At 39.3% G+C, this 27,484-nt stretch overlaps 4 protein-coding genes across 10 annotated transcripts in view; 2 read left to right on the forward strand and 2 right to left on the reverse strand.

The window, feature by feature from the left end:
- The window catches only part of si:ch211-26b3.4 (connector enhancer of kinase suppressor of ras 2), a 29,583-nt gene extending 20,844 nt beyond the window's left edge, over window positions 1-8,739 (forward strand). For both annotated transcript variants that reach the window (XM_056746926.1, XM_056746927.1), the window contains 11 exons: window positions 581-819; window positions 1,510-1,544; window positions 3,041-3,089; window positions 3,708-3,756; window positions 3,884-4,056; window positions 4,242-4,315; window positions 4,498-4,569; window positions 4,647-4,717; window positions 4,838-4,920; window positions 5,180-5,872; window positions 6,465-8,739. In XM_056746926.1, coding sequence (XP_056602904.1) covers window positions 581-819; window positions 1,510-1,544; window positions 3,041-3,089; window positions 3,708-3,756; window positions 3,884-4,056; window positions 4,242-4,315; window positions 4,498-4,569; window positions 4,647-4,717; window positions 4,838-4,920; window positions 5,180-5,872; window positions 6,465-6,686 — 1,760 coding nt within the window. In that variant the 3' untranslated portion in view covers window positions 6,687-8,739. The remainder of the gene's footprint in view (window positions 1-580; window positions 820-1,509; window positions 1,545-3,040; window positions 3,090-3,707; window positions 3,757-3,883; window positions 4,057-4,241; window positions 4,316-4,497; window positions 4,570-4,646; window positions 4,718-4,837; window positions 4,921-5,179; window positions 5,873-6,464) is intronic.
- A 697-nt stretch (window positions 8,740-9,436) lies between these two features.
- Window positions 9,437-13,274, forward strand: apool (apolipoprotein O-like). The gene is made up of 9 exons (XM_056746840.1): window positions 9,437-9,466; window positions 10,177-10,281; window positions 10,525-10,641; window positions 10,753-10,807; window positions 10,883-10,981; window positions 11,155-11,246; window positions 11,522-11,620; window positions 11,830-12,397; window positions 12,482-13,274. Exons 1-9 carry the CDS (start codon window positions 9,455-9,457, stop codon window positions 12,568-12,570), a joined length of 1,236 nt encoding a protein of 411 aa, XP_056602818.1. The 5' UTR covers window positions 9,437-9,454; the 3' UTR covers window positions 12,571-13,274.
- A 36-nt stretch (window positions 13,275-13,310) lies between these two features.
- Window positions 13,311-19,995, reverse strand: radx (RPA1 related single stranded DNA binding protein). 4 transcript variants are annotated; one of them, XM_056746835.1, is made up of 16 exons: window positions 19,984-19,995; window positions 18,930-19,855; window positions 18,598-18,740; window positions 18,318-18,510; window positions 18,090-18,198; window positions 17,418-17,515; window positions 17,173-17,292; window positions 16,936-17,031; window positions 16,462-16,632; window positions 16,102-16,283; window positions 15,506-15,612; window positions 14,882-14,929; window positions 14,460-14,578; window positions 14,073-14,360; window positions 13,758-13,922; window positions 13,311-13,675 (listed from the first exon to the last, which is right to left on the reverse strand). In XM_056746835.1, the coding sequence occupies exons 2-16, from the start codon at window positions 19,480-19,482 to the stop codon at window positions 13,530-13,532; spliced, it is 2,538 nt and encodes an 845-aa protein (XP_056602813.1). In that variant the 5' UTR covers window positions 19,483-19,855; window positions 19,984-19,995; the 3' UTR covers window positions 13,311-13,529. The 4 variants fall into 4 exon arrangements, with proteins under 4 accessions (XP_056602813.1, XP_056602815.1, XP_056602814.1 ...); XM_056746837.1 differs by lacking the exon at window positions 19,984-19,995 and having other exon boundaries at window positions 18,930-19,484; window positions 19,678-19,976; XM_056746836.1 differs by lacking the exon at window positions 19,984-19,995 and adding an exon at window positions 19,942-19,969.
- Window positions 19,996-20,481: 486 nt separating this feature from the next.
- Window positions 20,482-27,484, reverse strand: part of npas2 (neuronal PAS domain protein 2) — a 56,868-nt gene continuing 49,865 nt past the window's right edge. For all 3 annotated transcript variants that reach the window (XM_056745687.1, XM_056745686.1, XM_056745685.1), the window contains exons 18-22: window positions 27,060-27,224; window positions 26,784-26,974; window positions 24,675-24,764; window positions 24,376-24,586; window positions 20,482-24,179 (exon numbers count right to left, since the gene is read on the reverse strand). In XM_056745687.1, coding sequence (XP_056601665.1) covers window positions 24,000-24,179; window positions 24,376-24,586; window positions 24,675-24,764; window positions 26,784-26,974; window positions 27,060-27,224 — 837 coding nt within the window. In that variant the 3' untranslated portion in view covers window positions 20,482-23,999. The remainder of the gene's footprint in view (window positions 24,180-24,375; window positions 24,587-24,674; window positions 24,765-26,783; window positions 26,975-27,059; window positions 27,225-27,484) is intronic.

Raw genomic sequence — 27,484 nt, forward strand, 5'->3', positions numbered from 1 at the left:
CAAAGACTTTTTTTAGTCCAGCGTTCAGCACTTTGTTCACTTTTTTCTCATAAAAATCAAAAAAGCAGCATTTATATGACGTTACTTCCTGTTTTCCGTTTTTGTATACAATTTCAGTCCATAAATATCGATTTCTTTCACTCAATTATTTCTTTCATTCTTTCATGCATGACATTCTCAGTCAGGACGTTTCTTGTGTTACGTAAATAGAAAGTTGTCAACTTTGCTTTTTTGTTCTTTCTGGGATGTGAGAGGTGAAAAGAGAACTGTAAACAGCATGTGAAATGACTCATTTATTAGTTGCGTGTTTCTTAGCTTTCTAATGTGTGGAAACAGAACTCCTAGAATAGAACAGAGAATGCGCAGGTGACACTAGCACAGATAAAAATAGAAAGCAAATCTTCATGAGGGGAAATACACCTCTCAAACCACAGACACACACAAACAGGAAGGTGTCAGAATATGCTCACTTCTTTACCCATCCAAGTGTATCCAAACTATTCTAATGCCAGTTTGTCCAGAAGTGTTACCAAAATGGCCACGGGGACGTTGACCCCTATGTTTGATCTTCTTCCCTCAGATTCAGACTCGTCTCTCCTGCGATTTCTCAGCGACGACAGGATTCTTTTGATTCAGGAAGAAGCAGAGTTTTCTCAGCGTGACACAAGCAGGCGATCCAGGAAGAAAAGCCGAAATCCCAGCAGTCCCAGTTTTCCCATCAGCCCCTCTATGCTTGCTCCACCTGTGCGCTTGGACACAGGTCCCCCGGAGGGGCTGCCCTTCCCCGTGCCCGACTCCAACACAATGCCACACTACCATGTGAGTAGCATGTTAACCTTATCAGAGCATGTGAGTAGCATGTTAACCTTATCAATTGTGCAAAAATCTGTTTTAATGGTTGTTAAGTAAGAGGTGTTTTATGAAAGTTGTTAGGTTCTGGTCCATATGTGACAAAACAAGTCTGAAGGGTCAATTTTTTTAAATTAAGTTTTATACATCATCTGAAAGCTGAAGAAAGACCCCATTTCTATTGATATATGGTTTGCTAGGATATGACACTATCTGGCGGAACAACAACTGTTTACAAAGCTGGAATCAGAGGGTACAAAAAAAAGCAAAATATTGAGAAAATCCCCTTTTAAGTTGTTATTCTGAGGTTGCAGGCCATCCACTCACTAAAATAAAGTTTGTATACATTTACAGTAGGAAATTTATAAAGTATCATAATGGAACATGATCTTTGCTTAACATTCTTATGATTTTTTGCATAAAAGAAAAATCGGTCATTTTTAACCATACCTTGTGATTTCGGCGATTACTAAAAACGTTCACGTGCAATTTAAGACTGGTTTTGTTGTCCAGGGTCACATAATATCTATGAAACGGGATGGAGCACACATTTTTGCCATATAACCATACACAAATACCCACACACAGATTTGTTTCATTTCGTAACACAGGAAATTCACATCTCTCTTCCTCTCTTTGTCATTCTCTTTATTGCATCAGAGAGCTTCAGACACACTCCGGGCAGATGCCGATAGGTGAGTAACACACATGCACCATAGACTTTTTACTTTTTCTTTTTGCTGAACTCCACTTTTTTATGTTTCTTGAATATTTTAACGGGCTGTTTTTTGCTGCTCTGGCTTTAAAATACCTGTAAACAGCCTCTGTGTGAAATCAGAAATGTGAAAGTGGATACACACATGCGCAAACTTTGGGTTTGCGGTGGGGGTCCAAAATTCAGGGGCGGTTTCCCACAAAGACCTCCCAGACTAACTTAAATGTTAAATGTGTCTTAATAAAAAACAACTTGCATTAACCTATCTTAAAATACACCAGTGTGGTTGTTTTGTCTCAAGATGCCCACCATTAATGTTTTTTGTTAAGTTTGTTTTTAAAAACAACTTAAATATCGTAAGTTCTGGTGTTCAAATATAGTAGTATATATATATCGATCTGTCTTGTTGATGTTACGTCATTGTGATGTAGTAGACCAGGTTTCACAAAACACTAAATAGGCTCTATTGATGTGTTATGTTCTGCATTTTTGAACAGCTTTTTTATTTTATTACCTGGTAGTTTTGTATTTGGGCAAATGTTTCAAAGAATAGTTATTTAATTCAGCATAATACTGTATGTGAAAAAAACTGAGCATATTTTGAATGATGAAACATCTTTAAAGTTTAGGATTTTAAACTAGTTACACCAGGTTCTGCATGAATGCTGGTAATACGACAGCAAGCTTTATTGAACATTAGTTTACAGACAAGTAGAAAGTAATTTCTTAAAGTTCCAGTCAGTGAAATCTAGTGGAAAGGTTGTGAATTGAAACTAACCGCTTACTCCACCCCTCCCATTCGAAACACTACGACACATGGCGAAGAACATGCAAGTGTATGTAGACAGAAATAGCTCATTGTGAAATAAAGCTTAATTGTGTAAACTCTTTATACACATCTGAAGGCATAGCTATGTATATTATAATGCATTTCTATAAATAGATCATCCCAAAAATGACACAATGGACCTTTAGTGAACCATCATTTGTTTAACAATGAGGAATAGAAAGTTTTGGGCTTATGTAAGAATCTTTCAGGAGGTTTCTTTTCCTGTGCGTCTGAAGCTGTATGGTTTCAGATGTTTGGTGAGAGTTTGGTGCTGTAGATGTTTGTGGTGGGCCTCTGTTTCTCTGCTGTTATGATGTGTTACTTGAAGAATCGAAAGCGTTGTCTGTCTGGCTAAGGTTCAGTTGAATGTAGAGTTGTGTTTCAGTTAAAATGAGGTGTAAAGCCAACCGAAAACACAGACCTTATGTCCACACCCTGGCTTTGATATGCTTTGATATGCACGAATGAGAAAAACATTTTATTTTGTGTTTTATATATTATTGCTTTACATATTTTTCAATTGGAATCTTTACATAGGATTTGTTTCCTAATTTTGGATAGTAATTAAATGATTTAACTTTTAAATGTATAATAGTATTTAAATGACTACACAATTATAATGCCTGTCTCTCTATATTTTTCTTAAGGTATGCCAGTTCAGGTCTTGACAGACAAGCAGGGGCATCAATGAGAAAGGTAAAACTCGTTCACGGATGTTATTCAGATAATTCGGACAATTCGATGATTCACATATTTCCATAATGATACTAAACGCCCAAAAATGAAAATGGTTAATTCTGTCATCTTTTACTCACCCTATTGTCATTTCAAACCTGTTTGACTGTCTTTCTTCTGCAGAAAACAAAAGAAGATATTTTGAAGAAAGTTGGTAACAGAACAGAACTGGCCCACATTCCCTTCTATGGTATGGACACAGAACCAATGCGAGTGAATGTGGGCCAGTTAACAACATTCTTCAAAATATCTTCTTTTGTGTTGAAAGTCGTACAGGTTTGAAATGATTGCTTTTTTTACCTTTGGAGGTGGGCACAACTCATCATTTAGAAAGATTGATTCCTTTTTTTGTCATGCACTAAATGTTACATTATACGTCTATATGAAATGTAAATTAAAACACTGAATCTTTATAATATTTTTGTTCATAAAGACGCATGTGAATATTGTTTGTGAGTGCTCTCAACAAATGAAAGCGATTAGCTTCATTAGGGTGACCTGATTAAGAGCCTTCTGAAACAAGCCGTTCTTCTTATGCGCTGGGCGTTTTTCCTCTCATGTGTTGCTTCTCTTCTCTAGTCTGTGCACTATGCCTCTCTGAGGACCAAACCTAAGAAAAAAAGCAAAGGTACAATTTTGAGATTCTGCTATTACTTTGTCAGCTGTGTTTGTCAAGCATAGTGTACGTTTAAATGTATTTTTTAAGATTGTTCTGTCAGATGTGGTTGTCATTCAGTAATACGCTCTGTGTGTAGGTTCCCTCAGTAGTGCCAGCAGGAGACGTATTGCATGTAAAGATCTGGGTCATGGCGACTGTGAAGGCTGGTTATGGAAGAAGAAAGACGCCACCGGCTATTTCACACAGAAATGGAAGAAGTACTGGTTCGTTCTCAAAGACTCCAACCTGTACTGGTACACCAATCAGAACGTAAGCAAACACACTTCTCCTCCCTTCTGGCTGGCTGCATGAATGTGTGTGTGTGTGTTTCTATGGGGCAGGCCAAATTCAGAAATGCTGCAAAACTCATCAATGCATTTTCATCATCATCATCTAACTGCCAAAGCTGTGCTAGATTTATAATGGATAAAGATTTCTTCTGTTTCTGTGTTCAGGATGAAAAAGCAGAGGGCTTCATTTGTCTGCCAGAGTTTCGGATAGACAGAGCGATTGAGTGCAGGAGGAAACAGTGAGTGTTGAAAAATAACTTTAATTGCGCCTTCTCTCTGTTTTGATGGGTTTGCTGTTTTTCTGGGTGGGTAACCCATGGGCTATAGAGAAATCTGGGTCACCACATAAGTGCCGATCAAACACACAGTAAAAAGTAGATACTTGAGTCTGAGCTTTCGTCAATTTTTCTTTGTTTTTCAGTGCCTTCAAAGCGTGTCATCCCAAAATCAAGAGTTTCTTTTTTGCTACTGATCATTTAGAGGAAATGAACAGGTGAGCGGTCAGTTTAAAGCATCTTTCAACATCCCCCACCCTGCTATTCGCTCATATGTTCAAACTTCCTGTTTCAGGTGGATGAATCGATTAGGCTTGGCTGCGATTGGCTACACACCCGATGACCCGGTACCGCGCCCCGATGAAGGTTAGATTCCACTTTGGGATGATATCATAAGCCAGTAGTTTTGTGATGTCGCTGACTCATTCAAAAACAAATTTGCTGCAAACTGATGTCATGTACATTTGACTGCGATGTCATTTTTAGACTACTGGAGTGAGAGCGACCAGGATGAGGTGGATGGGTCAATGACACTCAAACAGGAGGCCACGTACCACCACAACCCCTCTGTGAGTTCAACCACTTCACACTGTATGTTCCACTTCATTTTCGATCAAGAATGAAATGAATCCGATTCAACCTGAGGTCACGGCATTTGAGAAAAAGCAATACTGAAGACCCTCCCCTTGACCCAACGTCACTGGCGCAAAAGCAAACCGCACCAAAATGCACGGATAAGACCGTATGAATTCACACGAATTCCTGTGAGATCGTGTCGATCCAATTGAATGCATTTTGAATTCGTTGTTTTTTGTCTGTTGTTCTCAGGGAACTTCGTCCAGTCCATTTCCCGAGCGTCATTTCTCCAGCGGCTCCACATTTTCGCATTCCTCCGCGGAGGAGTCCCACTCCTCTTGCCGATCCTCCCATCGAGAACGTCGCTCATGGCAGGACCTGATTGAAACCCCCCTGACCAGCACGGGTCTACACTACCTGCAGACAGTGGAAGCGGAAGAGCCTACACTGCTGTCACCCGATCAGCTCCGGCAGGCCACCCTCCCCGCCCAGTGCCGACGCCCCCTGGAACGTGACGGGCCTTTTCCATTGACAGATAGCGAGGAGTCCCGCCCCCGTCATCACACCCACAAGCAGCGCAGCCAGAGCCTCCCACGCCACCGCGAGGCACACGGGGGACACGGGCACCGTAGCGCACGCACGCACATGCACGGCACTCTGAGGCCGAGAACTCATCTCCATGAGGAAGAGGAGGAAGAGGAGCTGGAGGAAAGGGAGGTGCGTAAACTCAGAAGCAGGAGACCTGAGAGTGAAGAGAAAGCAGTTGATTGCATAGATGGTCTGCAGGAGCTGTATCGATCGCTCGAGCAGGCGAGTCTCTCCGCTTTCGGACAGCAAAGGCCTTCCACCAAACAAGAATTCAGACGCTCCTTCATCAAACGAAGTAATGATCCCAACACAAATGAACGACTCCATCGCATAAGAGTTCTTCGCTCTACGCTGAAGGTATGCAAACATACAGGTCATGGATCAAATCTAGAGAGTGATCATTCACTCAAAAATGAAAATTCTGTCATCATTTACTATTGTAATTTCAAACCTATATGACTTTCTTTCTTCTGCAAAACACGAAAGAAAATGTTGGTAAGCAAATAACGGTGGTGCATTGACTCGCATTGGTTTTGTGTTCATCATACAATAGAGGCGACTGTACTGCTGTTTTTTGGTAACATTCTTTAAAATATCTTATTTTGTGTTCTACAGAAGAAAGAAAGTCATACAGGTTTGTAATGACTGAAATCTCATTTTTGGGTAAACCATCCCTTTAAGAATGACTGTAATGTTTGAGCAGGTTTATGCTAGTTAGAGCTAGTTTTGCTAGTAGTTATCTTTCCAGAGTGCCAAATGACAATTCAGGGATTTAAGTTTCCGAATCTGCCATTGATTAAAGAATTTCCAGTATTTCAGCCAATCAGATCGCAGATAGCAAAGATAATTGATTTATTTTCAGATCTAGGTTAAATTGTTTATTTTTAACGTAAAATCTTTAATCACTTCCTTGCTTTGTTTTTTTCCTGATTTTTTTCACTACCCACAGGCGAAGGAAGGCGACTTGGGCATAATCAGTCAGGTTCTGGATGACCCCTGTTTGACTTCGCGGAAGTTTCGTGAGTGGAAGCAACGTAACCACGAGCTCTTCCTGGATATCTGTGAGTTCAGCTCCGCCCCGTTGGAACCGCCCAGTGATTCCAACGACCTTTCACCTCTCTCACCAACGCTGATGATGCACACCCACTCTTTCATAGAAACGCATGTGTGAAACACACATCCAGGCGACAAACAAACACGCTCAAATAAAGACGCGAAGATATATACAAATACCGTGAAACAGACAAACACATACAATGAAAAGCACTGTGGATCTAGACTGTCCTCACTTTTCTTCGATGGATGACCTGATACTGCCCTCCTCGGATCACGAGCGACAGATTGAACCAATACACTGTAAGATCGATCTTAAAGAACTGACCCAGCCTCCGAAATTCTAGAATGCAGGCACGTCGCCGACTGTCCTGTGACCATCTGCTCTAACCCGACACTGTCAGGAGACTCATAGACACGTCATGGAAGAGAAAGTATTATCTGCACTTATGTGGCTCATTGCAAACTCTGTACAATATGTTTCATCACGGGCACAAAGTTGGAAGGGATAGAAGAAAGACCCCGTGAGGTGCACTATTGCATGCCTGCAGAATCATCTTGTCAGATTAATTGACCACCAGTTGAACAAAATGGGAGCGCATTTAAAAAAACAATCTCTTATTTTTGTCTCTGATTGGAGTTGAAAAATCTTTTTTTATATCTTTCGAAGATTTTGTTGATTCATTTATTTGATTCTTTCGTTTGATTTCCTTCCCTCGGAATGCTGCAGGAAGAGCACTCATGTAGCCATGGGCAACAGGCTTCACTCTGTTACCAAGCAACACCGCCCTACTGTGTTACTCTATACAACTCTTAAAGCAAGCAAGAGTGTTGGAATACGTCTGCGCGTATGTGTGTGCAAGTGCGTGTGCGTGAGAAAACGGACATGGCTCTTTCGAGAGTTTGATTACATATATACTGTATGTTAGGATATGGGAAAAGATGAACTCCTGGCATATAGAAACGTGTTAAATTTGGCTTCTTTAGAATATTTATATTATAGCTGAACTCATGCATGGTTTAAAAAATATTACTATATGCTATCAGGCCAGAGAACAGTCTGTATATAAGAACATATTATTTGCATAGCTGCATCCTCTGTTTAAAACTGTGAATTGTACTCGTGAATGCAATCTTTTAACTCTGCCAAAGCAGAACCTTTCTACTCTCTATTTTTTTCTACAAAAAAGACGACAAAAGACGAAAAGCTTTGCTTCTCTGATGTTATGACTGTTTTTGCTTGTTTCCGGGTCTTTGCTGGTCATTACCTCTGAGCTTTGGGCTACATTCAGGTCGCTATTTTCTTTTCTTTTTTTTACGTATGTGTCCCTCAGACAGACTCCGCTAGCTCCGAAATATAAAGTTAAATTCCCTTTCAGACTTTTAGGCTTCAGTGGCTCAGGATTTGGATAGAAGTGGATAAAACACATAAAAGAAGAATTGAGATTTCCGATTTAAATGAAAAATATCTGATGGGTCATACCCGGCGGTGGAGTGCAAAATGTCCCCTATACCTAAAATGTCATTGAAATGCAACAGACCTCCATATGTGCTCAATGTAAGTTATGTTTGATTGTCACTTTTATAGAATCTTGTGGGATGTACTTTAATTGAATAGAATGTACTCATTCAATAGTTTGTTAACTGTATATCTCATTGGAACACACAACCACACACACACACACACACTCACTTCCTACACAAAGACAATACTTTTATGTTTGTGGTCGATGCCGTCTTACCAAAGCGACTCACAAAATCATCTGCCCACTAAATTCACTGTTTCTAGTCATTGTTTCTCTTCACAGCGTTGCCGAGGACATTCATTCCATGTTGGTGTGTGCGTGTGTTGTGTGTACGTGTGTTTTTTCCAGGCCATCGGGGTTTCACTGTGGTTTAAAGGGCATGTCCCCCCTCTCCCCCACACGGCTATGCTGTATAAGGTGTAAGTTGCACTGCAACATTGAGACGGAACATATTGCTCTTTTTTCAAGGTTCTCTTTCAGAAAATTCCCCTTCTGTATATTAAAACACCAGGAAGATCCTGATATTTATTCACAGTATTATTCAAGGCTAACCCTCTTTGCTTTCAGAAATATAAATACATATATAAATATATATAATACAGATTGTAAAATGTTAAACTAATAAACTGAGTTCTCTTCACTCTGCATTTGTGTGTCGTGTGATGTTTTTAAGGTGGCATTTAAACATGATGAAAAATCGAATTCAATTCAAATTCATTTCAATTAGAAGTATAACATAATGTAAGAATAAAATGCAACTTTCAGATGTGAGACACAATATATATGAACACATTACCCACAAAATGTGTACAAATATGTGTTAAATACATGCATGGGTAAATAAATGCCTTTTCAACGTGGTGGGAAAAAACAGGTAATATTTAATTTATAGAATCTTTTCATTTTGTTTTTATGCACTTACATTAATTAGTAAAAATGACTAGACATTTTAAATAGTAATATACAGGATAAAGGAGACATGGGAAATAATAAATCATTTATCAGAAAATATTTGTTCACATGCAGTTTTATGGATTTATTAGATTTTTCATTAATGGTTAAAAAAATTACATGTTTGAGCCACTAATTAGTCTCTGAAATTAAAATAAAAGTAAGGATTCTAACAAATAAATGCACACTTAACAAGCCGAGTCCAGCCAATGAAACAACAGACTCGAATAGTTATTAGCGATGCTGTCGCCTTCTTACTATCATCCGATTATAATATTACATTATAGCTTTTTATAGATTTAATAATAGAATAAAAAGAGTCAAAGCTGAAGAAATACACTTACGCGTTCTGACGGATTTACTGACTCATCTTGCTTTCCGTAGTGCGAGTGAAGGGGGCGGGACCGGCATGGCGGCCAAGGTGAGTTACTTCATACTGAGTTAGTCATGTGCATTAAATGTAAAACATAAAGATGTAACGGGTCTTGTAAACTCTAATTTTTACATAACTTGCGTTTTACAGCGGTTAGTCAGAAGACGAACGAGGTGTTTGTAAAATTGGTTTGGAGATCGTGCTCTTATTCACTCTCTCACAAACACATACGCAAATTACTTAACCTGTCTTTTTCACACAAAAAATAGTATTGTCTCCTTCTCTAAACGACACTAAATCTACACACTATTCGCCGTACCTATATATAAATAAGTTAGGCAGCTCACGTTGGCTTGAGAAGCTGTTATCTGTATGTCTGTCACTCAAAAGATCCAATGGACAACAGAATGCACTTGAGCCTTATGAATGTAGCATGCGGAAAATAACACGCACAGTTTGGGCATGATGGTTGAATTGGATTGGAATAATGACATGTACTGAACGGTGAACCCCTGCTTCAGTACATTAAACCTATATAGATAATGTGCTTATCTGAAGATCAATGGATCATAAACAAACGTAGTCACTCAGCAGTCCAAAGCTGATTATTGTAGTCCAAATCATTTCACATGGAAAAATGAATGTAGATTGGACAATGATGGGTATTTACTGGATTGCAGGATTCTGGTTACTGTCTTTGACATGTGTGAGGAATTGAAGTCAAAGTTTGATACACTAATGATATGTTTGATCCTCAGATTTTGAAGTATGCAGCACTTCCTGCAGCTGTAGTGGGCGTGGGCTCCTTTAGAATTTATTCTGTTGGTGATAGAAAAAGCGAGGAGCTAATCTCTCCAAAAGAGGTAAGAAGACAAACTATGTTCAGAATAGTATACTACATACTTCTTTGGGCAGTATGTATAAGGTGTACAGTACAATTTGCTGTGTACGAAACACTTGCTTTTTCCAAAATGTGCAGTATGCAATAAGAGCACACAACACACGGTATGAAATATTGTATCACCCAAGGCAATGTCTACATGGACCAGGACGCAATATCAGACATAACCATGACCTTTCATTTTTTTCACCCTCTCTCTCTCCAGCTGTCTATCTACTCCGATCATCATGCTGTTCAGTTTGTGGAAGAACGTTCTGGTCTGGTGCAAACAGGGCTGGGGGCTTTAAGGGTGGGCCTGCAGCCGTATGTCAGAGGCGTGCAGGTGTGATACATAAGCTCATATATACATTCTGTGGTGATGTAGTCATTGTTTGATGGAGGAAGGAGAAGCTTTTGAAATATAATCTTTTACAACACTCTGTTTCATTTACAGAATGCCCTCGCTTCAGTCAAGACTGGAGTCATATCTGCTTACCAGGCAGGGGAAGGTGAGTCTGATGTGTGAGAGAGCAGGAGGAAAAATTACTGTAAATGTGACTAACCCCGAGCTCTTCTGGTTTTAGACACGTATCACTTCCTTCGAGATCCACCACCTGGTTTTCTGCCTAGAGTTGGTATCATAACTGTGTCCGGATTGGGTGGCCTCATTCTGGCCCGCAAGGGTAAACTGAATATCATAGACTTTACCTGCAAATAGCTTCTTGCCGACAGTGATAATGCAAGTGTAAATAGTTTGGCCCTCTCGCAGTTTATCAGGATAATCTGGTCCTTGAAAGTAAATACTGTTGTTGGTGACTTGAAGCAGAAACTGCATGAAATGTGTGCTGTCTCCCAGGTTCTCGTTTGAAGAAGATTCTCTTTCCTTTTGGACTGGCTACACTCGGTACTGCAGTGTGTTACCCCATACAGACTGTCGGAGTCCTGAAGGTTCCTTCTCTAGCACACAACTTTATATTTTCAAGTTTCGGTGTAAACCTTTAAGGGATAGTTTTCCCAACAGTTAAAATTCTTTCATCCTCGCGTTGTTCAAAACTGCCATTTTGAGGTGGACACCAATGTTGTTAACAGTGTTTTCAATTTTTTTGTATTCTGCAGAAAAATTCATACCAAATAATAACATTGGAGTGATTTTTTAATTTGGGGTGAACTATCCCAGAAATCTGTAATTTTATTCCATTGTCTTTTCTGTTTATGGTTTACAGATCACTGGTAAGAAGTTGTACAGTGTTAGCTCATCTGCTGCCTCAATGTTTCAATCTAAACCAAAGGGAGAGATCATCATGCCTGCTGGTAGCATGGAGGTAATCCACATCTGGTTGCATAATGCTCAAGTAATTTTGACACGCGTTTAAATTTCCGACGCATTAAAATCATAAATCCTTTAAGAATGTGATGTAAGTTCAGCCAAAAAGCTGTTAAATTCATTTCACAATTACTGTAATAGTCAGGTTGCCTACTTGTATGTTAAAATATGCTGCAATGCCATTTTGAACATTTCTTTTCATTACAGTCTACTGCTCCTGTAACAATCCCAGATCCAGTTTCACTCACACCTGAGTCTGAACTGGCCCCTGTCATTCCAGCTGAGGAAGTGACATCACTGCCAGAAGTTGTCCCAGCAGTGGAGTTTGTATCTGAAATTGCTGCATCACCTACTGAACCTGAAAATGCCCCTGAGCTTGTGGAGAAAGCCATAGAAACAGTACCTGAACCTCCTGTTCCAGACCCTGTGGTCGAAACTGAGATAACTCCTGCAGACACTCTTGTAGACACTGCTTCTGAATCTGCCCACGAGACAACATCCACTGAAACGGTCTCTGAAGCTGATGTTACTCTAGATGTTTCACATGCCACCCCTTCTAGCACAGACCTTGAGGCCCCTGCACCAGGTCCCGCCACACTCTCAGAAGAAATTATACCCGGTGAGCAAGCATCCGCCACCCCACCACCGGCCGACCTAGCAAGTAAGGAAGAGGTCCCACCTCCTGCTCATGAGGCCACAGCCCCTTCTCCAGCAGTTGAAGCACCTCCCTCATCTGAATCTCCGGTTCAACAGGTCAATGTTGAGTCAGCAGCTGGTAGGGAAACAAGAGTTTACAGAAAGTAACGAAAGAAGCCCTTAGTGTTTTTCACTCTAATAAGTTCATTTTCTTCTGTTTTAGTGAAGCCACACTTTGTTCCTGACCCAGCTCTAGTTGACCACGGCCAGGCCAATCCCGAGGACGCAGACATGTACAGTACACGAAGCTGAACGCCATGATTCCAGCACTGTTTGATAGTTTTGTGATTCAGATATTCATGTTTTATCAATGATCCAGGTGTGTTGATGTCCGACTCTTACCTCAGCTGCAGAGATCACACACGTGCACAGCCACATTTGTGTAGAAACCTACATTGTAGTTAAACCTCTTTCTAAGAAAGACACTACAGAATGATATCTCATTTAGATCCCAGGGTTAATTTAATATACTTTTATTGTCATCTTCATGTTAAGCATTCTGACCTTTATTTCCGGATGTAACAGAAAATGGCTTTGTGCTCATTTTTACTGTGAAAATTACATTGAAATCTGGACAACAACCAAAATGTTTTTTTATGAGCAATAACATTTGAAATATACATTAACTGGTGTAATGTGTCAAGCCTTATCTATGAGATGTTTTAATCAGGCTTTGTGTTTATTTGATCACTGAACATGTTTTCTAGCCATTATGAAACGTTCATACTCTCTAGAGTTCAGACACACACACACTAATCAAATGTGGAATGCTTAAACTATTCAGCAGTTTTGGATGCTTTTCAGATCGCAGTATTTCCGAGTGCACTAATTGGGAGCAGTGCATCTGTTAAATTATTTAAATGTTTCAGTTGTTTTCTCTTCATGTCTTTATGGCATACCGCTGCATTGTGAAATAGAGGAATGCCAGGTGATGATAATAAAGATTTCTAACACAATGTTTTTTCTTTGAGTAAACATTTTTATTCCTCAAAATAAAGTTTTCTAAAACAAACTATACAAAACCAATGCACATATTATTCAATTACAAAAAAATAAAATATTTAAACAAATTAGCTTTTGGGCTATTCAAACAAAAGCATTTAAAATGAAAAATTATATTAGCATCAGCGCTGACCAACATTTCTACATCCTGGTGTATTAACATTCATACATAAATCATTTACACCTGATTTTCATGACGTGTGGCTTCTCTAAGTGCTCTCGGGCTGGCAGATGTCTGCTGTTCTGTACAGTTTAGAGCAGATCGTTTCTATTCTGTTCTCTCCAAGCAGACACAGATCAATGATACACACCACGCGTTCTGACTCCATCTGAGGGGCAGAACTCATCAACGACCCTGCAGATAGATGGACCCACAGATTATTAAGCAGAGATATGTGCAATGTGTACATAAAAGTAAAGCAAAAGACAAAACACACCTGGATCAGGGCAGGTACCGTCTGGCTCTACATACACGTGTCCTGTTGTCAAACAGGACAGCAGAGAGTTGTCATGGTGACTATGGGGCACTCCAGCAGCTCTGGGGTCATCGAGGGTAACGACAGGCAAAAACAGAATATCTACTGCAGCCTTTTGATTAAGGCCTGAGAGAAGAAAAGAGCTCCATTTATTATCACAAACCCAGTCAGGCTGAGACTTGAACATTGTTTTGGAACAGAGTAAGAAACACTGAGTACAATACAACACATGATCTTTTGCACTTGTGTGAGTAACTTCAATACCGCTGTTCTTACCCAGTATTGTGAGTATGAAGTAGCCGGTGCAGGCAACAGGTGTGTGAGTATGTGTCTGTGGGGTAAGATCTGGTGTCCATTTAGCTGGGCACAGGTTCAGGTGTTGAAGCAGAACTTCACGGTCATCAAAATGAAATTTTTCGGCAATGCTTCCTTCATCCAGTCTGCCACAACAGAAGTGATCCGTCACATTTTGCTTCACCAGTGGCCATATGCTGCTTTCCCATAATGCTGCAGGTTGGCTTGCAGCTTGTGCATATGGAGAACCATGTAGCCTCTGGTCAATCACTTTAAAAAACACAACAAAAAAACATATCTTTCTATACCACATAACATGAAATAACACTTTAAAGTAACACTAGTGTTATGTGTGGAAAGGTACAGCACCTTCTCTTGCTGCTGAATGTCTGATCGGCATGTGTTCATCTTCACTCTCAGACTCCTCTTCTTCCAGTTCTGCTTCATTACCAGGCTCTTCTTCCACATGAGAGGTAAAGCCAGCCTGACTAAGAGAACAAAGAGACGGGAGTTATATTAGTAGCTACATGAATGCATCAGCAATGGTTTGCTCTTTAAGAAGTTTGGTAAAAAAAAAGTCTACAAAGTGGAATAAATATATATACCAAGCAAAAAGGCTAGTACTCAGATTCTCCGTTTTAGTCTCAACAGGCTTTGAAAGCAGAAGTTTAAAAATAATTTAGGGCATTTACTAAAAAACTATTTCAATTTAAGTCACATTTAAATATAGCTACAGAATATACAAGCTGAAACGAGAGAAACTGTACTTTGTGTTGAAATGTTTACAGTACCTGTCAGACTGTACTTTTGATCTAGTAAAATACTGACGCTGCTTTACCCTATATAAACAAAAGATTTTAACTGACATGAGATCAACTGGAATTTAAAAATGAAGTAAACATATTATGAAATTACAAGTAAACAAAGCCATGTTTTTCAACATTAAAAGCACAGTAAATATAATAAAAACATAAAAATAGCATGTTAGCAACTGAAGACCATAAAGGGATTCTCCACCCAAAAATGCAAATTCTGTCATAAATTACTCATCCTCAAGTTGTTCCAACCTGTATGAATTTCTTTGTCCTGTTGAACACAAAGAAAGATATTTAGAAGAATATAAGCAACTAAGATTTCTGGGGTTGTCAAAAAATGGTAGTCAAAGGTATCTAAGGTATTTTCCTAAATTCTTCAAAATATCTTCTTTTGTGTTTAACAGAACAAAAAATGTATACAGTGTCGGAACAACTTGAGGATGAGTAATTCTAATTCATGACAGAAAAGAATTTTTTTTGGGTGGACTATCACGTTACACTACTTTTTTGGAAAGAAAAAAAACATTTGTAGAATAAAACACTACATGAAACATCAAAATGGATATAAAATACAACAGTGACTGGTTGAGGAAGGCAAACCTTGAGAGCAGTCTCTTGCGTTTGGGTGGAATCGCAGAATCTGAATCAGTAGAGGTTGAGTCTATCGTGATGTGATGCCTAAACGATCCAGCATTACTTACTTCTTGCTGTAAAACATTTATATCTTGTTTGTTGCAACAATGCATTTTTTATGGAAAGAAAGACACCTTAACTCATTCCCCGCAAGCCTTTTTAAAAAAAAGTTGCCAACCTACGCCAGCGTTTTTTAACATTTTCACCCAACCGTAGATGTGGGTGGGTTTCTTCAAAAATGCCTCATTTTGATTAAACAGCTCTGAGATAATTAATGTTTTTGTCAAAGATTCCCCCCAGATTACACTCAGAACTATTAATAAAAACCGCTAAAACATATACATTCTAGGTTCTGGGATTCTGTACTTTTTCCCAAAGGTGTGTAATAGCGCCACCTGTTGTAAAACAGTACAAACACTGATTGCCGTAACAACTCGACTTTGGTGGGGAACCGTTTTTTTTTAATGACGAGATAACTGGTCAAGGGGGGTGAAAGAGTTAATAATCTAACATGACTCATTGTGACTGCTGCAGCTGATTGACTCAGATTTGACAAAACAGACCTGCTGGTGACTTTGTGATGTTTCTTGTGCAGCATTGACTCCAGGTTGTTGATCTCCTGGAGGCCAGGAGTGGTACTGCACAGCTACCACATAGCCCTGTATGGCCACTCTCTTATGTTCTCTGTACTGCATACTCTCTAGCTCCCCCTTCAGTTCAGCAACTGCTATGATTGATGTCTCATCTACACAACAATTAGAATTTGTTGATCGTCAGATGATTTTGTATTTTGTAATTTAAGTTACTGATACAAATACAAATGTAAAATTATCTCAGAAAGTAATAAAGTCTATAGATAAGGTTCATGATAAGATAGATAAGACTCATAAAATCTACTTATATATCAGGAGGGTAGATCTTACTGGCTGTGTTGGTTTTGGTGGTCGGGGTGAAGGTGGGTGGGGCAGGGGGGTAGCTGTAGTGTCCTCCGACAGCAGTCTTCTGCAGCATGACACTGTCTTTAAGTGTCTTTGTCCACTGGATGAATGCTTTTACCTTTGGCTCATTCACATACGGCTGCTTTTTATGACAGCCTGTACAAACATACATATATTGGTATCATTCCAAAAAGACTTTTAGTTATCTTCTATTGTTTTATACTGAGGTAGTATTTTAAAATCTCAATCATATAGTGTAATCCAGCCTTGACAGAGACCGTGGGCATTTTTTTTGTCATCAAGACATTGTTTAGAATGTTTATTAAGGTGTTTAACTGTAAAGACAGATTGGATTTGCAGAATTTATTGAATCCAGTTTTCTACATAATATAGCAAGAAAGGTTTTGGTTCTGCCCTTGTTTGACTGTGGGTCGACAACATGTTGTGACTGGAATTCACCTGTGATGAAGAGCTGAGTCTCTGCGCTGCTGGTCAAATAGACAAAACGACCCGCCTCCTGACACACCCTCATTTGAGTGCACACCAGATACGTCACTACAGAAAAAGAGAACGTGGAATAAAGACAAATAAAGTGAAACAATGAAATAAGGAAATTTAGTATAAGAAGTAAAATGATGTGGTTAAAACTTATAAGGTTTTATGAAATGCTACTTAAGGACATGGTGTGATGTTTACTGGGGCAGATATTGCTGAAGATCTCTGGCTGGGATGAAGAAAAGATCTCCAGTATAAAAGGAGAGTCACTTGTCCCATCCACCGCATGTACCCACCGATATGCCCAGTATTTCTCCGGTCCTGTCACAGGCACAAACATAATTGTGTTGGCAGCACATTTGACTGGCAGTTATAAAGATAACAGGATTGTTCGACAACAACAAGCCTTATGAAAGACACAAAGCTGTCTAATCAAATTAAAATACCTGACTTTTCTTTGCTCCTGATTCGTTCAAGCCGGCCTACATAAGTCACCAGACCGATGATGTCACAGGCATGGTTACTGTTGGCTTCCACTTCTGACCTGATCACAGACAGTAAATATTTGTGACCATGGACAACGAAACCAGTCGTATGGGTACATTTTTCGATTATTTTTATTATAAATTATACATTTTTACATTATCTGAAAGCTGAATAAATATGCTTTCCATTGATGTATGAGTTGTTAGAAAAGGGCAATATTTGGCTGAAATACAACCGTTTAAAACTCTGGAATCTGAGAGTGCAATAAAAATCTAAATATTGAGAAAATTGCCTTAGGAGTTGTTCATCAGAGGCACTGTGGCAGTTCATCCACTCACAAAAATAAAGTTTTAATATATTTAAGGTAGGAAATTTACGAAATATCTTCATGGAACATCATCTTTACTTAATATCCTACTGATTTTTGGCATAAAAGAAAAATCGATAATTTTGAGCCATAATGTATTTTTGTCTTTTACTAAAAATGTTCTCGTTCTACTTAAGACTGGTTTTGTGGTCCAGGATCACATTTTGTAAAATTTTCACTTAAATACAGACTTAAAACAAGATCCACTTCACTAAATGCATCAGACATTGTAACACAATTAATTTTGTGGGTGGTGAGTGTGTACCTTGAGGTAAAGTTGTATGGGACATCAGGAAGATCCCACTGAGGCTGAACACATTTTGGTGGAACCACTGTCACTACAGTTGCTGGACTTCGAGGATTCAAGCTGATCTCTACCCAACACAAACAGCTGACATTACCTGACTTTGTCTGGGGACATGGTACAATAATCCTAATTCCACCTGAATAAAACAAACATGAAACAAAAAAATCTGTCTAGTCTAGTCCATACCGATGGAGCGGAATGTCATCAGTGAAAGATTGCTGATCTGCGGCCTTGAGCGTTTCTGATAACTGGGTTTTACAGCAAATTGCTGCAAGTACAGAACCGAGCCAACTGTTAGCCGATGGAACCATTCAGGGCAAAGTTCATTCCATAAAACCATTGACATAATGCCACTCTGATCAGCCACCTCATAGTACACCTGAAAGACAGATGACACAATGTGGTGCAGCAGAAGTAAATAAATGATTGTGTCCAACAGACTAAACCAGCCATGGCCTCAGTTTACCTGAAATGGGAAGTCAATATTTTGTCCAGGTTTTCCATAATACCGGATTCTGGATCTGTGCAGAATTCGGACCAGAAGTGGTAGAGGACGTTTGGAGCTGTGAAGGAATGCTTCCAGATCCCCAAGCAAAGTAATATTAGACACTGCCAAAGGGAGGAGAACAACATTAACCATAGAAGAGACATTTATTTTTCAAATCAAATTAAGTGCAAAAAAGAGATTGGCAGATTTGTATCGAAAGTGATTTACAATATCACACATTTAATATTACATTATAGCTCTACATTTTGACAAATCCCTATTTTGCTCTACTCCACGCCCGCTTTTCATACCATCTAAAACCACGTGTGGCGGCGGGCTGTTGGCAATCCACACACTCCCGTGAGGATCATCGTTTATCCACAACGATAAATAATGTTTTCTAGTCAGCTGCAGAGGTCCATTAGTGCGAATCACATCATCCCGAAACCACTGCGGGATGTTATCCACATCTTTAATGTTGTCAAACATTTCAGACATTTCCGTGATGCTGTGGATGCCGTCTATCCTCAGGTAACTGTGACCCAGTCTCGTCTCATCGTGGACAACTGACAGACGGCACAGACGAACACCGACACCGCACCGCAGCGACCCGTTCTTTACCCACCGGATCAGACTCTCCGCCAGCTGAAACTTTACCCTCAACCGGCCGTCCGTGACTGTCAGGTCGTAGCTGTAGCTCTCAGGGGTGGGATGTAGACTCAGGTAGCGGTCAACAGCGATGACGGCCACGGATAGCGGGCATTCGAGGGTTAAGGAAAGATTCAATGCCCCCGACAGCTGCTGAAGCGCGGCATGCAGAATAGATCCGGACCCGCTGTCACTGCGACCTGCGGAACCTGCCATTACTGAGAGCAACGTTAGGGAACTTTTGAAGTCAGATCAAAATACTCATTAACCCGACATAATCTGATCGGGAGCGGTTCCATACACAGAGAAGTTTCTTATATGTCAAACGTATACAGACGTGATGGACTAGCAGGCTAATTCCCGCGATGCAGGCTAGACGTATCTAGCACGACCGCACGTATTCCTACTTACATAACACATTTATGAGGCAAGGGATATTTTGTAGCTCACGTGGATCAAGAATACTGCCATTATTGTCTTGAAAACTATCTCGAAGCTCGCGAAACGTAAACACAAAGCGCGCGGCTAGTTCGTGTTTCTTCTTCCCGTGCAGCGGAAAACTGAATACTGTACATCACCGCACCGCCACCTAGAGGCAAAAGAGACAAAATGATAAAAAAGTATTTATTAATATATTTTTGCATTATTGTTCATTTGAACCAAAACAATTCATACGAATCTAAATTCTAATCGCATTGGCTGCGCTCAGATACTGACTGCGGGTTTACGTTGCTAGGCAACCACAGATAATTGAGACCTGTAACAAATATTTGATTGCGTCTCAACATATTACATATTTAGAGTTTGGTTCCAATATAAATAATTAAAATTCGTGTTTTTTATGGTGCATTCCAATTAATATCAAACAAACTGATATCAATCAAACTACAGTTGGTTTGTGTTGATTTAAGCCATAATAACTAATCAAATACAGCTGACTAACACAATTAAACACAATAAAAACATGATTTTTTTAAACGTTGTCATCTCATTTTGGAACCAAACTCTTCATATTAAAATGACTTTTAAAATGATTTTTTATATCTCAGTTTTATCATATAACCGTGTAGCTTAGTCTGCAATGACTTAAAACTGTACTCCTCTTCTTAATATTAGCCTGTAATGTTGTTATTTTGTAAATGCATACCAAGCAACATTTTTTAATGTATATAAACCAGGATTATTGATTCAGTGTCACTAAAACAGACATCCAAGCTCTTTCAGAATGTAAACATTTTATTAATAATTTTATTAAAACAATAATTAACAATATTTAAAGCTTGTTGTGATGGTTTATGTACACAGAAGAAAAAAGGGGTAAACAAGCCATACAACAACTGTGCAACACCAACTCGCTGAACTGCAAAACAGAAAGGCTTTACCTTCCCCTCCAAATAAGACACTGTTACAAAATATCTCAGTTTTTAACTTTTAGATCAGACAATTTATATAAATGTATTTCTATTAGACATCTTATAAAATAAACAACTATATTTTCTAAATATCTTGCTTATACATCATATATTACAACATCTTGTGTTTTTGCAGAGTATCGGCAGAGATGGCTGTTTACACCAGGTGTCATTTCTTCTCTTCTCATACTCCCAACACACAGTCACACAAACCCACAAGGCCTGAAACGAAAACAGACACTTTGGGGAGAATTCCACGCCAGAGTGAAATCTACAAAATGAAAAGAATTAAGTGCGGGGGGATGAGAATAAAGTGCAGTCTCCACGAGCAGAGCTAAGTTTCACAGGAGAGAAAAGAGGGTCAGTTTTCCTTCACCACTCACAGCCCAATAGACACAAAGACGCAAACATCCATATGTGCAAACAACACAGCCAACACATGTACACATTAAAACAATCAAACCTTGGAGCATTTGAGACTAAATGTTTGAGTCTGGCTGGCAAAATATTTGAGAAAACACCAAAATAGCTGTTAAACTAAGGAACCAGAAGGAAGCAGCTGGTTTTGTTCAGGGTAAGATGCACACAGATGTTTCTCTAAAATGGCTGGCACATGACTGAACACATCGGATCGTTGAGCCTTTGCTATTTTTGAGTGAAAACAAGAGGCACTGATACTGAACACCCTGGCACATTATACAGTGTCCTACTAACTCAGCCGTGCATTCATCTAATGGACTTTTAAAATCGAAACGACTTTTTTTAGGCATCGTACACTTGCAGACTTTTTAAGGTTTCAGATAAAACCCACTAATGGCTGGAATACAATACAAGACTTTTAAAATCTAAACAGATCTGATGAGCAAAAGTCTTGTAGTGTATTTTAGTCTCATAACCGTTGCTGTTTAGATCCATGCACAACCAAGCCATGTCCACAGAAATGCTGCAACAAACAGCATATTCAATGTATAAAGATACAAAAACACATGAAACATCTTTCTAGTGATGAGATGACCAGTTATTCAATTCAGACTCCTTACAAAAACCTTTGGAAAATGTTCAGAAATGGTTCAAATGGGCAGGTCAGTTAGATATAGTGTTAGAATAATGGGAAAATTAATATAAGGGTTATAGATTTCAAATATAATCTCTGGAGTGCTTCCTTTGAGTAATTTAATCGGTCAAAACTACTGAATTATGGTGCTTTGGAAAGCAAACATTGATTTCTAAAGCAAAACACCCGTGTATGTTGCACCTGAGAGCGTGCGGGAGTTTCAAACTTTGCTATACATAACTAAAGGAATGTGAAGTATCATACAAAAATATTTTTCATTTGAACAGGCTTTTACTAGTATGAAATGCCTCTTGCTAATACAAGAAAACATACCTGCCAACAAACAAAAATATTTTATAAGTATAAATGACAAACATTCTTATTTTTTTATTGCACAGCATGCAGAAGGGCACATATTGTAAGCTTTCACGAACCTTGATTTTAGACTTTTAAAGATTTTTACAAAAATAATCAGCACCAGTCTTTACATGTGCAAGGTTTGACAGGACAGGGGAGAGCACAGCTTAAAGTCCCTACGAAGAAGAAAATAATTCTGTGATTTCTTGATGTTTTGCTTTGAATCTTTTGTAAGAGGTAAAATGTTTGACTATTGAGTGACAAACAAAACATAAAAATGAAATGAAAGGGAGACATAAGTTCTTATTCATGAAACAAAAGCAAAACATTATGGTTGTGCTTCATGAAGAAGGCCCAATAAGCATGTTTTGGCTAATATTTGAGACGTATTTGTGAGCCCAAGTTATACAGGTAGGTGAAAATATTTGAGAAATAATTCACCTTCAAAATTAAAACTCTGTCATCATTTACTTACCTTGTTGTCATTTTATTTCTTCAGCAAGACACAAGATATTCTGAAAAATCCCAACGGTTTTCTGTTACCAACATTTTTCAAAATATCTTCTTTTGTGTTCTGCAGAAGAAAGAAAGTCATGTAGGTTTGAAATGATGAGAGGGCGTGTAAATAATGACAGAATGTTAATTTTTAAAGTGAACTTTACCTTTAATTCTGCACCCCTGTGCCCTGTTTAAAGTCATCACATTAAGATTGTCTTAAATCATTCAATCTCACGCAAAAATGTCACACGACTGCTATAACACCCAAATTAAACAGAGCTTTTTCTCTGTATAATACTGACAATGAGATTTTCACAGATCAATTGAAAAATAATGAATACCAAAACAAATACCAAACACATACTTTGCTGTGCTGATATTGACAACATCACTACAGTTTCACTGTGTGAACATGTTGACAATCTGGGTCACAGATGTCTGAAACACCTCAAAATAACAAATGAGAACCTTTCGTGTAGAGAGTCAACACGCTTTACCTGAAAAAAACGAGATTTGAAATGTACGTCTGTTCTTAATGAGCTTTCATAACTCATGCGGAGGAACAATATGTACAGTAGATCTCGGAACAAAGGTAGAAAAGTTAATTGTTGACCCTAAAATTGTTCTTAAATATTTTAACGTTATTCAAGTTTCTATATGTTAATGTTAACATAATGTCTGTCTGGCCATAAAGCTAAAGTACAAGAGAGGTTTGACCCTGTTCTTTCCTGTGCCTGGCTCCTCTCCTCCAAAACAACCGCTCATACACAAAGCTCAGAAGAAAAGGATTTGTAGGTTATGATCTGTGAAGATGAGCCCTGCAGTTTTTTTACAATTCTGTTGTTTTTTTGGGGGGAATTCTCACTTAACTTGTGTTGTTACTCATTTTTGTAAGTGATGACAAAATGTGACATCACTCACAGCTGTTCTATCACCCAACTGTCAAGGCATTTCTTGATTGCTTAATTTTGTCTCTCTTGTGTCTGTTGAAATTTCCAGATAACACAATCTAGCTGTAACAAGTGCCAAAAACCTCCATAGGAACAAATATAACCACAGCTCAAGTCTTAGCATCTTTCATATCCACTTCGCATCCAGTTCTTAATATCGTCAATAAGAGCATCTGCTCGACCGCTCCGAGCTTCCCCTGCCTCCACGAATACCAGATGGGTCACGCCCCCTCGGGCTCCTCCAACGCATCCCAGCATCTATGGGCGGTCTGGGCAGGGCAGAGCCTTGGGATGCCATCGTGCGCAATCATGGGGACTGTGAGGGACTTTGGCTTTCTTGATTTGGCTCCAGAGGGAGCCTGAGCCGATAGTCCCTTCCCATCATTCCTTTCACTCATGCCACAGAGCTAATTGCTCAGCATGCTTTCTCTGCAAACTCTTGGCTTCTCCCTGTGAGCGGGGCTACCGGGGGAGCATGTTCCTGTAGTCCAACAGGTTGCCGGACTGGGTATGTTGGTGCTGCTGCTGCTGTTGTTGTTGTTGGGGTGGCTGTAGGTATCCCACGGTGCTTTGCTGTGGAACATTTGGGGTATGGAATAAGGCCTGTGTGGGAGCACTGTGAATCAGACCCTGAGGCTGCATCTGTGAAAAAAAAAATTGGTATCAAAATTGTTTTTGTATAATCCATGAGCTGAATCATAAAATAAAGGGTGACAAAGAATATGAGACTCATGAGTCATTCTTATGAACGGTTGAATGTGACTCATTTGTCGATGCAGTTGTTTTGCCGACTAAAAAGACTCAAGGCCCATATTGAATAAATTTGTGGTTTGTTTACCTGAAAGAACTGATGAGGCTGCTGTAGTGGTAAGCTGTGCGGCGTAGCTGACGGGTGAGGCGTGTAGGTGGGCGTGGCCTGGTGGGAGATGAAACTATTATGGGGGATCATGATTGGTGAGGTGAAGACAGGGGAGGGGACAAGTACAGCGTTGCAATTCATCTGTTGCACAGGGAAGGGTGGAGCCATCATCTGCTGGTCTAGAGGATATCTGTAATGTTCACACACAAACAAACAAATCAAAAACGTTTAGAAAAGAAATGAGATTTGGAAGCAAAAATACACTAGCATAAACTGACTTGGTTTGTAGAACAGCTGAACTGCATTGAGAAGATGCTCCCCCACTGCTGTCTGGTACAAGCGTCTGCATTGGCTGGTTCAGCAGCATCCTGTTTATGAGAGAACATGGCCGATTACAACGAAAGCCAGCTTGACAGGAAATTAGGTTCCAAACAGTAAAGATACAGGTCCATTCTTTTTGATTTAAAGGGATAGTACACCAAAAAATTAAAAATTCCTTAATTTACTCACCTTCACCTGAATGAATTACAGAACAAAAAAAAATCAAAAAATATCTTCATTTGGGTTCCACAGTAAGAGCCATATGCAGGTTTTGAACAACATGGGTGAATAAACTGTGGCTTGAATTTTTTATGAACTATAATACAAATAAACAGAGGTGGGTAGTAACGAGTTACATTTACTCCGTTACATTTACTTGAGTAAGTTTTTGAAAAAATTATACTTCTAGGAGTAGTTTTAAATCACTATACTTTTTACTTTTACTTGAGTAGATTTGTGAAGAAGAAACTGTACTCTTACTCCGCTACATTAGGCTACAATAAGCTCGTTACTTTTCTTTTGACCTCTTTAAAATTCTACGCGTCATTGTTTTATTTTGACAGAGAGTGAGACTTCTGCCAAAGGCTCTACCATGTGACTGTGTTTCACCAATCAAACGTAGTTGCGCAGTCTCGTCACGTGACCATACTCAATCTCAGCGGTGTTCGGCGGGACGGGTTAGTTTACAGTCGTAGCAAAACTAAAATGTCACAATCAACCATCGGCAATGCAGACACAGCCGAGGAGGAACACCCCTGGCCTCATATTGAAAGCATGTTTACTTTAATAAAAGTGCGAAACAGCAGCTACATTATGCGGTGTCTTCTGTGTCTCCCAAAACAAAAGGACATTTCAGCATTCAAAAACTCAACATCTAATTTGAGGAAACATGTAGCGGTTTGTGTTCTAAAATCGTTTTTTTTATGCTGTGGATAGACGAATGTTTGTCTTTTAGGTAACATATGTTTTAAACATTTCCTATATATATTATGTGTGGAACGGTACATGTATTTGCATTGAACCGAAATGGTATGGGCGTCACGGTTCGGTGCATACATTTAACTTACACAGAAAATAACTTACACGGTATAAAAATAAATAAAACTCGCGTGCAAATTAATTAATATAATGCAGAACTACTGTTAGATACGTGGGTTCTTTAGGGACACTTAATCTGTAGTCCCGCTTTAGCTCTGAAGCGGGCTGCGTTTGCATTGCAATGCTTTAGTATGTTGTGTGAGAGAGAGAGAGAATGACGTGGGCGCTATCGAAAAGTCACAAAGTGTTTACTTATATCTGTGTGTGTGTATGAGGCGTGGGCAATATCGAACAGTGGAAACATAAACATTTTCCATCATTTTGTTTATGCAGGACATCATTCAAACTGCAAAGTGTTGAAGTTACTGTTAAATAAAATTTTAAGGAAAACAAATATATTAATCTGAAATGTAGCAAATTAACTTTCAAATTAATTGTTATTTTAATTTAATTTAGACTTTTCAGTCATTAAGGACTCCTGTTCACTGAAAAACGATCACAGCTTCACAGCAAGAACCTTGAGAACCAACTACTGTTGAAGCTTAATAGTGACATCACTGAGTAATTCTTTTGCGAAGTTGTTTGTTTCTGCATTTTTTGTCACAAACACACACACACACACTCTCTCTCTCTCTCTCTCTCTCTCTCTCTCTCTCTCTCTCTCTCTCTCTCTCTCTCTCTCTCACACACACACACACACACACACACTGTATTTGTGTCTGTCTGATTGAATGCTTGTTAAAAAATAAATCAGACGTTACTCAACAGTTACTCAGTACTTGAGTAGTTTTTTAACCAAGCACTTTTTTACTCTTACTCAAGTAATTATTTGGATGACTACTTTTTACTTTTACTTGAGTCAAATTATTCTGAAGTAACAGTACTTTTACTTGAGTACAATTTTGGGCTACTCTACCCACCTCTGCAAATAAACCACTCCTGTCATTCTTTAAGGAACGGAGATGCTTCCCTCTCAAAAAGCGCATGTGTTGTGTATTTTGTTCATGTTTCAATGCGTGTTATGTTACCGTAGCTGTGGATCCTGGCTGTACTCGGTGTGTGTTTGTCTATGGCAATGGGTTTCGTGTTGGGTTCTGTGTCCGTGATTCGGAGAGAACATCATTGGATTGCTGTAGAATGGTGTGGTCAGACTCGTGTGTGTCTGCATTGGAACACTGACAGCCTGCATCTGTCCACTCTGCACCAGTCTTGGCTGCACCTAACACACAAAAAACAACCGAGATTGTTTATGTGAACATGTATGTGTGGTGTATAATGTATATTTTTTATACGAGTAAGTGTACCTGAGCAGATGAGCTACTCGGCGGTTCTCTGTGCAGTGTGTGAGGTGAATGTGAGACACAGTGTTGAGGTTTGGGATGTGTGCCATGTTGGGTTGCCCTGCCTGGACCCTGCTGCTGCGGACCTGAAGCAGTAAACTCTCCCTGTATAGGTTGCTGAAGTAGCATCTGCCGACACATGATTCCAAACACAATGTTTAGAACCATGCATGTTGCTATTTATTACTTTATTAATCAGATCAGTACAATAAATGCTCTGTGTTCTCAACAGCAAACAGAAGGAGTTTGCATTGCTTAAAAATACACTACATAAGGCTATGGGTCTGTGTCCACACAAACAGTACACTCATAGAGTATGTGCTTGTGCATTGGGATTAACAGGGAGTTTGTCTTCCCCCAACACTTTCCACATTTCTCAGAAGGCTTTC

This window comes from Triplophysa dalaica, chromosome 4 (genome assembly GCF_015846415.1).
Source record: "Triplophysa dalaica isolate WHDGS20190420 chromosome 4, ASM1584641v1, whole genome shotgun sequence".
Taxonomy (NCBI): Eukaryota; Metazoa; Chordata; class Actinopteri; order Cypriniformes; family Nemacheilidae; genus Triplophysa; species Triplophysa dalaica.